This window comes from Calliphora vicina, chromosome 5 (assembly GCF_958450345.1).
Source record: "Calliphora vicina chromosome 5, idCalVici1.1, whole genome shotgun sequence".
NCBI classification, from domain to species: domain Eukaryota; kingdom Metazoa; phylum Arthropoda; class Insecta; order Diptera; family Calliphoridae; genus Calliphora; species Calliphora vicina.
Genome location: NC_088784.1, coordinates 76,712,218 through 76,727,633, shown reverse-complemented (window position 1 = coordinate 76,727,633; position 15,416 = coordinate 76,712,218). Strand labels below are relative to the sequence as shown.

Sequence of the window (15,416 nt, the reverse complement as noted above, 5' to 3'; positions counted from 1 at the left end):
GAATTTTCTAAACGAAAAATTTTAAGCTACACTATTTCAATTTGAAATTGAGATAATCAAAAATGGAAGATTAGAAAACCATTTTAATATTGAGAAATTACAAAATGTAATTCAGAAATGCAAGTTATTATTGAGGAAAATCTAATAAAAACAAGTAAGAAAGTATGGTCGGTCAAGCCCGACAATATAATACCCCACACTAAGTAAAAGAGCAAAAGCATTTTTCTTTTAAAATTTCAATAATTTATATTTTTGAGTGATTTTCGGAAGTGGGCTTTATATGGGAGCTATGACCAATTATGGACCGATCATCATGAAATTGGGTCGTGTGATTTATGTCTATATGAAAGTTAACTATGTTGAATTTTAAGTGTATACCAACATTTTTAAGCGATTTATGCACGTTAAAGTGATTTTTGGAAGCGGGTCTATATGGGAGCTATGACTAATTATGGACCGATCGTAACAAAATTTGGTGACATGAATTGTGTATATATAAAACTTATTTGGAGCGGAATTTGTGAAATACATATATAAATTAAACATTTATGACCGATAAAGTCCAATTTCGGAAGGACATTTGAATGGGGGCTAGGTGAAATAATGTACCGATTTCAGCCATTTTCAATAGGCTTGGTCCTTGGGCCGAAAAAATAATAAGTACCAAATTTTATCGAAATATCTTCAAAACTGCGACCTGTACGCACATGGACAGCCAGCCAGCCGACCAGCCATACGGACATCGTTTAATCGACTAGAAAGTGATTCTAAGTCGATCGGTATACTTTAAGGTGGTGTTAGACTAATCTTTTTGGGCGTTACAAACATCTGCACAAACGCATTATACCCTCACCACTATGGTGGTGTAGGGTATAATAAGAAATCCAAATTAAAATTGAGAAGATACTAATTGAAATTCAGAATAGCAAATTAATTTTGAGTTAAAACCAATTGATTTTGAGAAATCAAAATTAATATTGAACAAGTAAGAAAGCTACACATCTGCTCAAAATAATAGATACACCTAATTGGAAAAAATTTAAATGGCGGTAACATTGAAAATTTCCTCGCAAGCGTTAAGAATACATCATATTATTAAAATTTCTATCTGGCAATGTCATGTCAGTCAAAAATCTGGCAACTATTTGCTTTCATGTTGATTTTTAAAAACGAATTTATTTGAATTACAAAAAATTATTTGCTCATAAAAATAGATACACATCAGTAATTTGTAATTTGTTTATATAAAATTTTTTTTTTGTGCAATTTTTTGTTCCTATTTACGTGAAACAGTAAGTATAATTTAAATTTTAGCAACAATTTTATAAAAAATAGGACTCTTTTGAAGAAAATGGGACGAAATCATCTTGTACCGAAGATGAGAAAAAAATTGTTCAAACGATGAGAAATCAAGGAAAATCATTACGGGAAATAGCAAAGAGCATAGGAAGATCTTTACATTTTGTCCAAAATGCTTTGTCTAAAAAACAAAAAAGAGAAACTCGCGGTAGACCAAAGAAAACCAGTCCAGAAACAGATAGGCGGATCGTCCTTATGGTTAAAAAAGACCCTTTCATATCATCGAAAGCTATTTCTGCGGAGCTATGTAACGAAATCAGTCCACAAACAGTTCGTCGTCGTCTTTTACAAGCTAAATTGCCGGGAAGAATTGCCAGAAAAGTGCCACTAATGCGCCAAAAAAATATCAAGACAAGATTAGAATTTGCTAAAGAGCACTTACAATGGTCCGGGTGTGAAGGCGAAAAAAAATGGAGAAATATTTTATGGAGCGACGAAACAAAAATAAATTTGTTTGGAAACGACTGCCAAAGAAATGTACGCCGACCAAAAGGAAAAGAATTCCACGTTAAATTTACAAAAAGGACGGTAAAACATGGCGGGGGAAACATAACGGTTTGGGGTTGCTTTTCATGGAATGGTGTTGGTCCGATATTCCGAATAGAAGATACCATGAATGCTAGTGGGTATAGAGACATATTGGAAAACGTAATGCTTCCATATGCATCGGAAAATATGCCATTAATATGGACATTCCAGCAGGACAACGACCCAAAACATAGTTCAAGATTAGTTAAAAACTGGTTCTTGGAGAATAACGTACCTGTTTTAAGCTGGCCCAGCCAATCCCCTGATTTAAACCCAATAGAAAACTTGTGGAGTGAATTAAAGATAAGGCTTTCGAAGGAAGTTTTCAAAAATAAAGACGATTTATGGGAGAAAACGCAAAAAATATGGTACGAGATTCCATTGGAGAAGTGTCAGAACTTGATATCCAGTATGCCCAGAAGAGTGGAGAAAGTTTTACAAAACAAAGGTGGATATACTGGATACTAGCTTTACTTTAATAATAAACTAATTTTTTTAAGATAAAATTTATTAGCTTTTGTTTAATAAGAATTTTTAAAAATGTACCTATTATTATGAGCACCAAATTTTTCGAAATTTAAGAAATTTAATTTACTTTATAATATTTATTATTAATTATGAAATATTTTGTTTTTGTTTTTTACTCTCCTTTTAACTATAAATAAAAATCGACTGAATTTTTTTTATAATTTTACAATATACCATTATTATACCCTACACCACCATAGTGGGGAGGGTATTATGCGTTTGTGCAGATGTTTGTAACGCCCAAAAATATTAGTCTAACACCCACCTTAAAGTATACCGATCGACTTAGAATCACTTTCTGAGTCGATTAAACGATGTCCGTCCGTCCGTCCGTCCGTCTGGTTGGCTGGCTGGCTGGCTGGCTGGCTGGCTGGCTGGCTGGCTGGCTGTCCATGTAAACCTTGTGCGCAGAGTACAGGTCGCAATTTTGAAGATATTTCGATCAAATTTGGTACATATTACTTTTTCGGCCCAAGGACCAAGCCTATTGAAACTGGCTGAAATCGGTCCATTATTTCACCTAGCCCCCATACAAATGTCCCCTCGAAATTGGACTTTATCGGTAATAAATGCTTAATTTATCTATGTATCTACACAAATTTCGCTCCAAATAAGTTTTATATATACAAAATTCATGTCACCAAATTTTGTTACGATCGGTCCATAATTAGTCATAGCTCCCATATAGACCCGCTTCCGAAAATCACTTTAATGTGCATAAATCACTTAAAAATGTTGGTATACACACAAAATTCAACATAAATAACTTTCATATAGACATAAATCACACGACCTAATTTTATGGTGATCGGTCCATAATTGATCATAGCTCCCATATAAGGCCCCTTCGAAAAATCACTCAAAAATATAAATTATTGATATTTTAAAAGAAAAATATTTTTACTCATTTACTTGGTGTAGGGTATTATATGGTCGGGCTTGACCGACCATACTTTCTTACTTGTTTTTTTTCGTTTTTAAAAAATAAATTTTGGTGTATCTATTATTTTGAGCAGATGTGTATATACCCTTCACCAAATTATACTTCAAAATAAATATTTTTAGGTAAACAAAAAAAATTGCTTTTATAAAGTTGTTTTTTTTTAATTTTTTGGAAAAAAATTTTTTCGAATTGTTTTTTTTTATAAATATTTTTTTTTTCAATTTTTTTTTTTAATATTAGCGAAAAAAAAACTTTTGATGAAAAAAAAAATTCAGGTTAAAAAATATTTGTCGTTGCAAAGGTATTTGAAATATCTATCATTAGATATCCATATTGTCTATATTAATGACTTAGTAATCCAGATATAGGTCAAAAATCGAGGTTGTCCTGGTTTTTTCCTTATATCTCAGACATTTGTGAACCGATTTTCTCGATTTGAAATAATCGTGTATGTAAGTTATTTGGGGGCTGCGGAAAGTTGATTTCAACAGACAGACAGAGAGACGGAAATGGCTTAATCGACTCTGCTATCTATAAGGATCCAGAATATACATATATACTTTATAGGATCGGAAAATTATATTGTGGAAATTACAAACGGAATGACAAACTTATATATACCCTTCGGCTGTGCCGAATCTTAGATATCGTTCACCAAATTATACTTTTTTAAAATATTTTTAGGTAACAAAATTTAAATTTTTTTTTAGAAATTTTTTTTATGAAAGTTTTTTTAAATTTTTTTAAAACTTTTTCTTTTGGAAATTTTTTTTTTTAAATTTTTTTATAAATTTTTTTTTAGAAAAATAATTCATGACAAAAAAATTTTTGATGAAAAAAAAATTCGGGTTAAATAATATTTTTCCCGATTTTGACCCATTGTAGGTCCAACTTACTATAGCTTTATATCGTTGCAATGGACTTTAAATTATCTATCATTAGATATCAATATTGTCTATATTAATGACTTAGTAATCCAGATATAGATCAAAAATAGGCCAAAAATCGAGGTTTTCCCGGTTTTTTCCTTATATCTCAGCCATTTGTGGACATATTGATGTATGTAAGTTATTTAGGGGCTAAGAAAAGTTTATTTCAACATACGGACGGACATGGCTATACGACTTCGCTATCTATAACGATCCAGAATATATATACTTTGTGGGGTCGCAAATGAAAAATGTAGAAATTACAAACGGAATGATAAACTTATATATACCCTTGCCACTCATGGCGAAGGGTATACATTTTTAGATTATTAGAAAAGATATAAAGGTTTACTATTGAGATTCCTAAAAAACTTTTCAAAGTCCCAAAAAAAGGGTTATTTTAGATTTTTGGGTATAAAGACCGGGGCTAAAAATTTTCTATGCAAAATACTTCAGAACATATTGGGGCATACAAAATAGGTTCGATTAGAATTATTATTTACTATTTGCCTCTGGACTTGATTTTGCTAGGAAATATTATGATATTGGTTCAAAATATTATTCGTAAAATCAATGAAATCGGTCGTTTTTAAATCATTTCATTTCTTTTTTCCAATATCAATTTATATTTTTATCAATTTCAACTTGAAATGATAAAGTGCATTATTTTTACAAAATTAACAATTAAACGTATTGATCACAAATTTTCCAAATATTTCTTAAATTAATTAAAAACATATTAATGTCTACAATGTAATCTTTACATTTTTGATTTCATAAATGGCTTCAAATGTGTGTGGAAAGACTTTGGTACGGATTCATTATTCAGAGGACTCTTTTTGGCAGCCTCAAAGAGACGTTCATAAACGTTGCCATCATAGGAGCCCAAGGTGGATTTTAAGCTATTGTCGTGATAATCAAAACCATCACAAATGGCCACTGCATTAGGTCTTAAAGATTTTAAGGCCTGCTCCAGGCGGCTTTGCAAAGAGCGTAAATCAGCATTGGAGATTTTAATAAACTAGAAAGTTGAGATTTTAATAGAATTAGGGAAAAGAGAGAATTTAAAACAAAAAACTTACTCTCAATATATCATTCATGTGTTTCAAAGTAATGTGTAACAAATACAATTCTAAAAGATCTTCTAAAACTTTATTAAAAGCTGGATTGCGTAATTTGCCACTGGGTCCAGTGACTTCTTCCAAAAAGTTGGCAATAACAAAAGAGCGGCCATGTAACTAGCAGAATAAGAGAAATTATAAACTAATTTTGAGATTTAATAGCTTAAATCAAATAAGTTACCTCTGCAGCTTGGGTATATTCAAGGCCGGTATTGTTAGCCGCCTCACCCTCAGTTTCTCCCGATTTCAAACGTTCTGAGTAATTCTCAAAAGCAATTCGAGTTTTACTGGAAAAATGCAAAAATGTGTTATCAAATTATTTGTTTATAATCAAAGTAAACTTACTTGGCTGCTGTGAATTGCAAAGCTTTAACCATATTCTGCCAAGAACCCGACCATTCACCAAAATCAGAATTTCTTAATGAATCTCTCAGATATGCCACCGTAGGTGACAAGGGCTCACCAGCTAAAGCCTGACGATAAGATTTCATTAAAAATCTACCCACTTGCAATAACAAAACCGTATTTTCGCCCTCATACGTGCAAGCAGCTGTAGCAGCCACATATAAATTACCCAAATTGGAGGAAGTCAAATAACCATGTCCACCACAGGCTAAACGCAAACGTTCTACACCACTAGCCGAATCACTAGAACACAATACTTTCATGGAACAGGCTAAAGCATGCATTTCGGGCAAATGTGAATATTCACCAAGTTCAATACCGGCCGAGGTTTGATCATACAAAGACCACAATTTCGTAGCAGCCAATTTGTAAGCAATACTTGAGGCAATTTCCGGGAATAATTTCATTTGTTGTGTCACATGATCTATAATTTGGGGTTCTGGTTCACTAAACATAAGAAAATGCTCAAAAATTAAACCAAAATATTTTCAAACTTTTTCCACTTACTTGTTATTAATGGGACTTTGTCTTCTTACCGCCGAATATCTAGTGGCAATGGTAGCTGCCATCGACAACACTAAGGCATTATTACGCGCTATAATACATCTTACTAGGACCATAGAGAAATAGGCCAATACTGTTACAGGATTTTTAACGTAGCTACCATCACGATTAACTTGAACATTGCGCATCAGCATATTTGTACGAGGAATGCGCACGTTTTTCAAACCCAAATAACCGTTATTAACACCAAAGAAACCCAATTTCTTGCCAATATCACCCACATCGATGCCCGGCAAAGGCATATGGGTGTCTTCGTCACGCAATTGAACCATAAACATGGCCATACCTTTGGGATCATTGTCGATGTATAAATTGGCCACCACCAAACAATAGTTGGAAGAATGGCCCACTATAAATTAGAGGAAATATATTAGAATTTGCTTTATTTTGAATTGACTAAATAAAACAGTTTATAATAAAATCGGCCCAAAATATATAACACTTCGCCATCTTTTCATTTGAAATTACAAATATTGAAAAATTTGACCTTTGACCTTCACGATTTAAAGGTTAACGTTTTCTGATTTTAGTAAAACTTTCAGACCAAATTTAAAATTACCAGGACTATAATATTATGAATAGGGTTTATTTAAAATTTATAACTGTAAGGAAATTGGGCTCATTCGCCAAAATATGGACAAAAATTAGTTTTTCTTGAAAATCGCAAAATTTAAATCGCTGGTACGGAAAAACTGTAAGTGGTATTGACATAAAATCGTCCAGAAATCGATGTCCGATTTGGCTCAAATTTTCAGCATTTAACTTTTAGGCCTAGTGTCACAATATTCCACCCGGCACTCTTTGAAATCTAAAAAAAAAATCGGCTGTCACTCCAGTATATCCTAATGCCGCGGCATTTGGAGATCTACGTATCAGGTTTCTAGGACATCCACACCTTTATTAAGAAAGAAATTGGCTACTCACTCCAAATGCTTTCTTCTCGAGAAGACCTAGTATCCGTCAAATCTCCTTATTTCTCCTCATCTGACATCTTCCTCTATATTTCTTCTACACATTTACTCTAGCTGACTTTCCTCTTCTCTTTTCATCACTATCTGGCCCTCTTTACTTCTCTATTTTCAGGTAACACAAAGGGACCTACTGTATGGACCCAAGTGAGGTGTTAATTTCCTGCATCTACTAGATGGCTGCCTGATAATCTAACCTCAGGGAGAAACGTAATTATTTGCCAACATTTTTACAATGGTTACATATTCTTTCAGAAAATGTCTAAATTATTGCACTATTTATATCTCAGGATTTGTGACATTTTTGGATTTATCGCTATGAAATGTTTGGGCGTTTGATATTTTCCTGCCATTAGTAGATTATAATTTTTCTAGATTCATTATTTTACACGAATTTTTAAATAATTTGATATCCAAGTACGCCAAATAGAAACAAGCATTTTAAATTATTTAAAATGCACTTCTTATTGCGGCAGCTATGCGAAAAACTCCTACTGAGGCGATATTATCAGTTGATCTTCTGACGAAACAACTGGCAACATGCACTGCAATCAGACTCAGTACTGTTGGCAGATGGAATCAACATTTAAAGCGACATATGTCGGATCCAACCTATCCCCCCTGACCATATTGATTACTGTATTCCAAATCTTTCCTTAATTTCGGAATGATTCTCTCCTCGAATTAAAATAGAATGTGTAACTTAACTGATAGTTCCATAATAAGAGCGAGGCATCTTTATTGAAGAGACTCAATGATGAATGTATTGGGTAGAACATTTGAACAATATAAATTTATTAAAAGTATGTGACATTATAACGCTTATATGGGTCCCTGGCCATGATGGAAATCAGGGTAATTGCATAGCAGACGAACTGGCCAAAAGGGGTGCGTTGATGAATGATGATGAGATCGACCCCTTTTCTGGTATCTCCCTTGTTAAATGCAAGATGGCTGTTCAGCAGATACTTTATGAATCTGCACAAAGCAGGTGGACCAATGAGTCTACCTGTGTTATAACGAGGTCTACTTGGCCTGTATATGATGCCAGCAGGACGAATCTACTTATGGAATTTCGTCGTGAGCAAATAAGGCTAATTGTCTCCTTCATTACGGGACGCTGTATAATTGGGACACATGCTAGGAGATTGGGCCTACGTTATAATGACTACTGTAGAAGCTGCCACAATGAAGAAGAAGATGAGACGGTGTCACACCTATTCTGCCAATGTCCGGCTCTGATAAACCTGAGGGAACGCATCCTTGGATTACCCTTCCTTTCATGCTTAGATGAGCTATCAAGGATGAGTCTTAGACGAATCTACTCTTTCATCAGAGAATCTGGTTGGTTTAGCCTGGAAACAACGGACGTATAATTAATACCAAGCTGTTTACCCCTTGGGTTTCACAACGGGATCAGTTTTGAATGGACCCAGCTGCTTGAAGTGTGGCTACCCATGGAACCTAACCTATTGGACATTATTAGCTATGACATTTTCCCATCTTTCTGGCAACATATGTATTACGCGCCAAAAGAACTGCTCATCTTTTGAGACCCAGAGAGAGCGCTCTGCATTGATCGAAAAAATAGTAGTAGGACGGGGCAAGGTCTGGACTATAAAGCGGGTGTGGCAAAACTTCCCAACCAATTCTTTCTAAATAGTTGTCATGGTGGAATACTAAGGTTTCATATCTGGCCGCATATTCTGGGCGTTATTCGGCCAATGCTCGCTTCAAACGAATCAGTTGCGTTCGGTACAGGTTCCTTGTGATGGTCTGGCTATAATTCAACAGCTCATAATAGATGGGACACTTTTGGTCCCACCAAATACAGAGTATTACCTTAGCGCCATGGATATTTGGCTTTTGTGTCGATTCGGCTGGTTGGTCGGGCTTCACATACGATCTCTTACTCTTTGGGTTTCATCGCAAACATTATTTTCATTAATTGCGTTCAAGCATCATTTCGGACATGCAAAATCGTCTCTCGGCTTCAATTCGTATGGTACCCAATTTCTCTGCTTTTGGATGAATTCTGCTGCTTCAGTAGCTCCCAATGATTTTGCAAGCTCTTGTTGAGATTTACAATAATCTTCACGTAGTAATGCCTCCAATTCTTAATCTTAAAACTTTTTTGGCTGGCCTGGACGATATTTGTCTTCCGTGTAAAAATCACAACTTCAGGTGAAACCCAGGAAACCCATTCAACATAAGCTTTGGTGATCAATGGGTGTTCTTCAGTTGGCACTTTTTTTCAAATTAAAGAAGTAAAGCAAAACTTCCCGCATATGACGCTTTGTTGGTACAAAATTCGACATTTTCGAAGCAAAAAAAACTTTGCTATTTACACTATAATGTTCGGAAATTTGTCCATATTGTCTATATTAATGACTTAGTAATCCAGAAATAGGTCAGTAAATAGAGCAGATATTTTTAATATAGGAAAGATCCATGTGAATGAGGATAGCAGTCGGATTTACCATTTCCGATTTTAATGAAATTTACAACATACATAATGTATCTAATATGTTTCTCATATCAGTGACTTTTTCATGGAAACTCATTCCGATGTTCAAATATCGCGATTTGAAAATTTACAAATTTGTTAAAATTGTCTAAAATTATATACATACACATAATTGTCCATTACTTTGAAACTACTCAAAGACCATCATAATTTTTGACTCCATTTTAAAGCCAAAGATATTGTCCTTAAAATTGTGTGAATAAAATTGTTTAGTTCCAAAAGGTTAATGATCAATATTCGGTGTAAAAAATATCTAAGATCGTGGACCGTAAAAATTTACCACGCATTTTCATTAAAATCGAAGATGTCAGATCCGAAAATAGCTGTTTTCTGTCCGTTTTTAAAATGGATTCTAGTTGTTTCCGATCTCTCGCCTATATTTCCAATCCCTGTTTAAAAATAATAGGATATAATTTCTCATACTTACATCCTCCAGGCCACCATTTATATGCAGTCAATGTGGGGGTATTCAAAACAAATTCATCGGTATCACGATCAAAATCGGCGCGTGTCTGTAAGCCACGTAAAAAGGTGCCATGACCCAATTCGGTTTGAGCATAAGTGGCACAAATTTCAAAATTTTCTGCCCTTTTGCCAAATTTCTCAAACTGTTCGTCCGTACCCTGTTTGCGTATGGCATCAACTAACATGGCAAATTGTACGGTGAAAGGATTGCCAGCGGGCATAGATCCCCAGCATTCAGGAGCACCATATTTGCCACTACAAGAAATGGTTATGGAATTTTAATATTAACAAATAACAGAGCTATATTCGGCTGTGCCGAATCTTATATACCCTTCACCAAATTATACTTCAAAATACAAAGTTTAAATATTTTTAGGTAAACAAAATTTGATTTTCCCAAGTTTTTTTAATTTTTTGGAAATTTTTTTTTCGAATTTTTATCTAAATTTTTTTTTTTTTAAATTTTAAAAAAAAATTTTTTTTGTTAACAAAATATTCGGGTTAAAAATTTTTTTTTCCGATTTTGACCCATTGTAGGTCCAACTTACTATGGTCTTATATACGTCGTTGCAAAGGTCTTTGAAATATCTATCATTAGATATCCATATTGTCTATATTAATGACTTAGTAATCAAGATATTGTTCAAAAATAGGTCAAAAATCGAGGTTGTCCTGGTTTTTTCCTTATATCTCAGCCATTTGTGGACCGATTTTGCTGATTTTAAATAGGAAACTTCTCGAAAGCATGTCTGACAGAATTATTGTAGATTTGGATCCCGAAGATATCTGGGTTCTTCAGAAAATTGATTTCAACAGACAGACAGACAGACAGACCTTCTCACGAAGGTGAAGGGTATAAAAATGGGTATATCATAATAATTAACTTACGGCCATATATCCTTGCCACCAGGATTTCGTTGCTCTTGCAATTTACGCAATTTCTGGGCAGCTTTAATGGCATCTTCCACTGCTGTGTTGTAAATATCTTCGTGTGACTTGTAGTGCACCGTAGATGCATCCTCATTTCTATCATTTAGCATGTAAGTTTCTAGACAAGAGAGAATAGAGTTTAATGAAATATTATTTGCATTTATATGGACTTTGTTATTTGCACCCTGCTAAAATGAGTTGACAATTTTGTTTATTTTTTTATTTGTTTATGTTATCGTTTGGTTTTCTATCAAACCGTTTTATTTAACACCCATCCCCCTTAGGATTTTTTATAATGAAAATGGAAATTAAGTTAAATTAAATTAGGTTTTTAATCTAAAGTTATATTATTATAATAACAACAATAGAATTTTTTAGAATAACTTTCGATATCGATAACAGTTATCAGTTATAAAATGTATCTAAATTTTATATTTTTAAAATATATGATCTTTTAACGATCTACATTCAAGTCAATATTGAGCAAAACTTTTGTTTATTTACAAATAAAATATTGTTAGAGATTTCAAAACATTTCTCACTCACCCAATTCTCGTTTAAATTTTAATTGCTCTGCATCTCCATGCCACCACAATGCGAAATCCTCCACATTGAATGTAGCATTTTGGCGTTCCTTTTGCAAATCAGGATTAACAGTTTTTGGTACAATACTCATACTTATTTTCGTTTATAAAATCTTTTCAAATAATATTTATTATAAATTGTTTTTAGGTGTTTTTGCAACTACTGCTAAAAAATAACTAAATTTGAAATTGTTAACGCTCTCTTAGAGCGATCATATATATTTAAAAGTATATTTGTTTTTTTAAATTTGCTTATCTTTTGTGGACTTATTGAATTTGATAAGAACTTTTATGTTTATGAGTTAAATGAAAAAAGCTTTGTGTTTTTAACTTAAGAGATATATGTATATTATTTTTAATTGCTCTTAGAAAAAAATAGGTTAGGTCAAGATTTTTAAAGATTTTAAGAGAAATTTTCTTAAGGCATTTGCATAAATATTGTGTAAACAAGATATAAAAATCATTAATGAAGTATTAGACTGCTACAAGATTGTATGATAGATAGATTGTAATTTAAACAAGTAAGAGAGCACAATATTCGTTTTTGCCGAATCTTATATACCCTTCACCAAATTATACTTTAAAATAAAAATTTTAAATATTTTTAGGTAAATAAAATTTTTTTTTTTTCCAAAGTTGTTTTTATAATTTTTTCGAATTGTTTTTTTAAATTTTTTTTAAATTTTAAAATATTTTGTTTTTTAAAAATTTAATTTTTTTAGTTTTTTCAATATTTTTATACACTTCACCTTTGTGAGAAGGGTATATATGTATAAGTTTGTCATTCCGTTTGTAATTTCTATATTTTTCATTTCCGACCCTATAAAGTATATGTATATATTCTGGATTCTTATATGTATATAGCGGAGTCGATTAAGCCATGTCCGTCTGTCTGTTGAAATCAATTTTCTGAGGACCACAGATATTTTTGGGATCCAAATCTTCAATAATTCTGTCAGACATGCTTTCGAGAAGTTTGCTATTTAAAATCGGTCCACAAATGGCTGAGATATGCGGAAAAAACCAGGACAACTTCAATTTTTGACCTATATCTGGATTACTAAGTCATTAATATAGACAATATGTATATCTAATGATAGATATTTCAAAGACCTTATGTTATGATGTATGGATCAAAATCGGAAAAAATATTTTTTAACCCGAACTTTTTTTTTCACCAAAAGTTTTTTTCGCTAAATATTAAAAAAAAAAATTGAAAAAACAAAAAAAAAATTTTTAAATTAAAAAAAAAAAATTGAAAAAACAATTCGAAAAAAATTTTTTTTACAAAAATTAAAAAACTCCAAAAAAAATAAATTTTGTTAAACTGAAAATATTTAAAATATATTTTCCGATTTTGACCCATTGTAGATCCAAATTACTTATATACGTCGTTGCAAAGGTCTTTGTAATATCTATCATTAGAATCTAATGATTAGATACTCATATTGTCTGTATTAATGACTTATGCCCGTAATTTCAACAAATAGATATCTAGGGTGTATAATACGGTAGATAAATTTACCTAAAAGGTAACTTACATTAATTTCAAATCAATATCTACGGATAAAACTTACCAAATATTTTTACTCTGTAAGTAACTGGGCATTAGTAAAAAATAGGAAAAAAATGTTGTCCTGTCTTTTTCCTTGTATTTCAGTTTTTGCATACTTCGATAGATAATCCCGTAATACACCATTAATAAAATAAAATTAAATGTCACAACATTAAATTGGTTGAAGACCTTCATAAAAGTCTGTGTTAAAAAAAAAATTGCAACTACAGAACTTTAAATTTTATTAAGTTATTTTCTTCTCCTCTAAAGTAATGAAAATGTTAGTTAGGGCCTTTCTATATTAAGGTAGCGATATACTTTATAGGGTCGGAAAATTATATTGTGGAAATTACAAACGGAATGACAAACTTATATATACCCTTCTCACGAAGGTGAAGGGTCGAATATCGGATATGAATAGCAAGTACCGCATCGGCTTCTAATAAAGGGACAGTTATTACAATTGTTATTTAAATTCACCATTCGATTTTGCCAAAAAAAAAAATAAAAAATTGTATATCTTGAGTTACAAAAAATTAATTTTGCTATATATCCCACTCGCATCCCACTAAGCGACCAAATAGATCTTAAAGGACTAGACACAAGCTTTCTTTTGAGCAAAAAAATTAAAAAAAGGCCCCATTTTGGAAAAAAAAGTTCGATTTTGAAAAAAAAGTGAAAAATTGCATGTTTTGAGTTACAAAACATTTATTTTGAAAGATATCTCACTCGCATCCCACTTAGCCACCAAATAGGTCTGATAGGAAAATATCTAAGCTTTATTTTAAGAAAAAAAAGGGCCCATTTTGAAAAAAAAGTTAAAAAAGTTTTTGATTTTGCAAAAAAAGTCAAAAATTGCATGTTTTGAGTTACAAAACATTTATTTTGAAAGATATCCCACTCTCATCCCACTAAGCGACCAAATAGGTCTTCAAGGAAAATATCTAAGCTTTATTTTAAGAAAAAAAGGGCCCATTTTGAAAAAAAAGTTAAAAAAGTTTTTGATTTCGGAAAAAAAATATTAAAAATTTTTTTTTTTTAATATTTTTTTTGAAAGATTGAAGAAATAGCTATCTAAACTATTTGGAACACATTTTGCTAAGAACAATAGGTAATAAGTTACATGGATGAGAAAAATCACATGTTTGGCCAAAATGTAAAATTTTGACCCCCTCTAACTCAGAGAGTTCTGGACCGATCTTGTTGAAAAATTGTGTCTGAATTACTATCCAATAGGTCTAAATTTCTTGGTGTAAATTTCATACCGATCGGAAGACATCGATTTTAAAAGTTGGTTCACTTGACGTGAAATCCCCCATATTTATATCTGATATTAATGCTCATTTATGATATTATCTGGAGCGGTCCTTATAGGGTAGCTATTATAAATTAAGGACCGATTGGTACTAAATTTGTTAGTGTGACTTTAGCTTATGTTGTATTCAGATAACAAAATATCCGTCTGTCTGACATTTTAAAACATTTAAAACACGAAAGTTACTAAAAGAGGAGACTAAAATTTTAAAAAATGAGCAAAGCAGTTTGAGCTGGTAATTTGTTTTGAATCAAAATATATAAAAAAAAAAAACTTTGTTCGGACTGGAGTTTCTAATTTCCCGGACATTTTCAATTCCCGGGAAATAATAAAAAAAATATCTATGTTCAATCCCGGGAATTTTTTAATACTAAATTATGATAAAAACCAGTACAGTTTTTCGAATAAAAAAATAATAAGAGAAGTATTTTAAGTTGTGAAATGTTGGTCCAACGTTTTTTTAGGCTTTTTTTTATAAAATAGTGGTAGTTTCATTAAAATCGGTCCAAAATATATAACATTTCGCTATCTTTTCAATAGAAATTCCAAATATTGAAAAATTTTACGTTTGACCTTCACGATTTTAAGGTTAACTTTTTCCGATTTTAGTAAAAATTTCAGACCATATTAAAAATTACCAGGACTATAATATTATGAATAGGTTTTACTTAAAATTTATAACAGTAAGGAAATTG

General features: G+C 32.0%; 1 protein-coding gene across 1 annotated transcript; it reads right to left on the bottom strand.

Annotated features, from left to right (window-relative positions):
• Nucleotides 1-4,884: 4,884 nt before the first annotated feature.
• LOC135961888 (probable peroxisomal acyl-coenzyme A oxidase 1) lies at nt 4,885-12,035 on the bottom strand. Its single transcript, XM_065513527.1, has 8 exons — nt 11,814-12,035; nt 11,226-11,385; nt 10,300-10,592; nt 6,321-6,726; nt 5,754-6,260; nt 5,590-5,695; nt 5,370-5,525; nt 4,885-5,308 (listed from the first exon to the last, which is right to left on the bottom strand). Exons 1-8 carry the CDS (start codon nt 11,941-11,943, stop codon nt 5,048-5,050), a joined length of 2,019 nt encoding a protein of 672 aa, XP_065369599.1. The 5' UTR covers nt 11,944-12,035; the 3' UTR covers nt 4,885-5,047.
• Between the last annotated feature and the right edge of the window lie 3,381 nt (nt 12,036-15,416).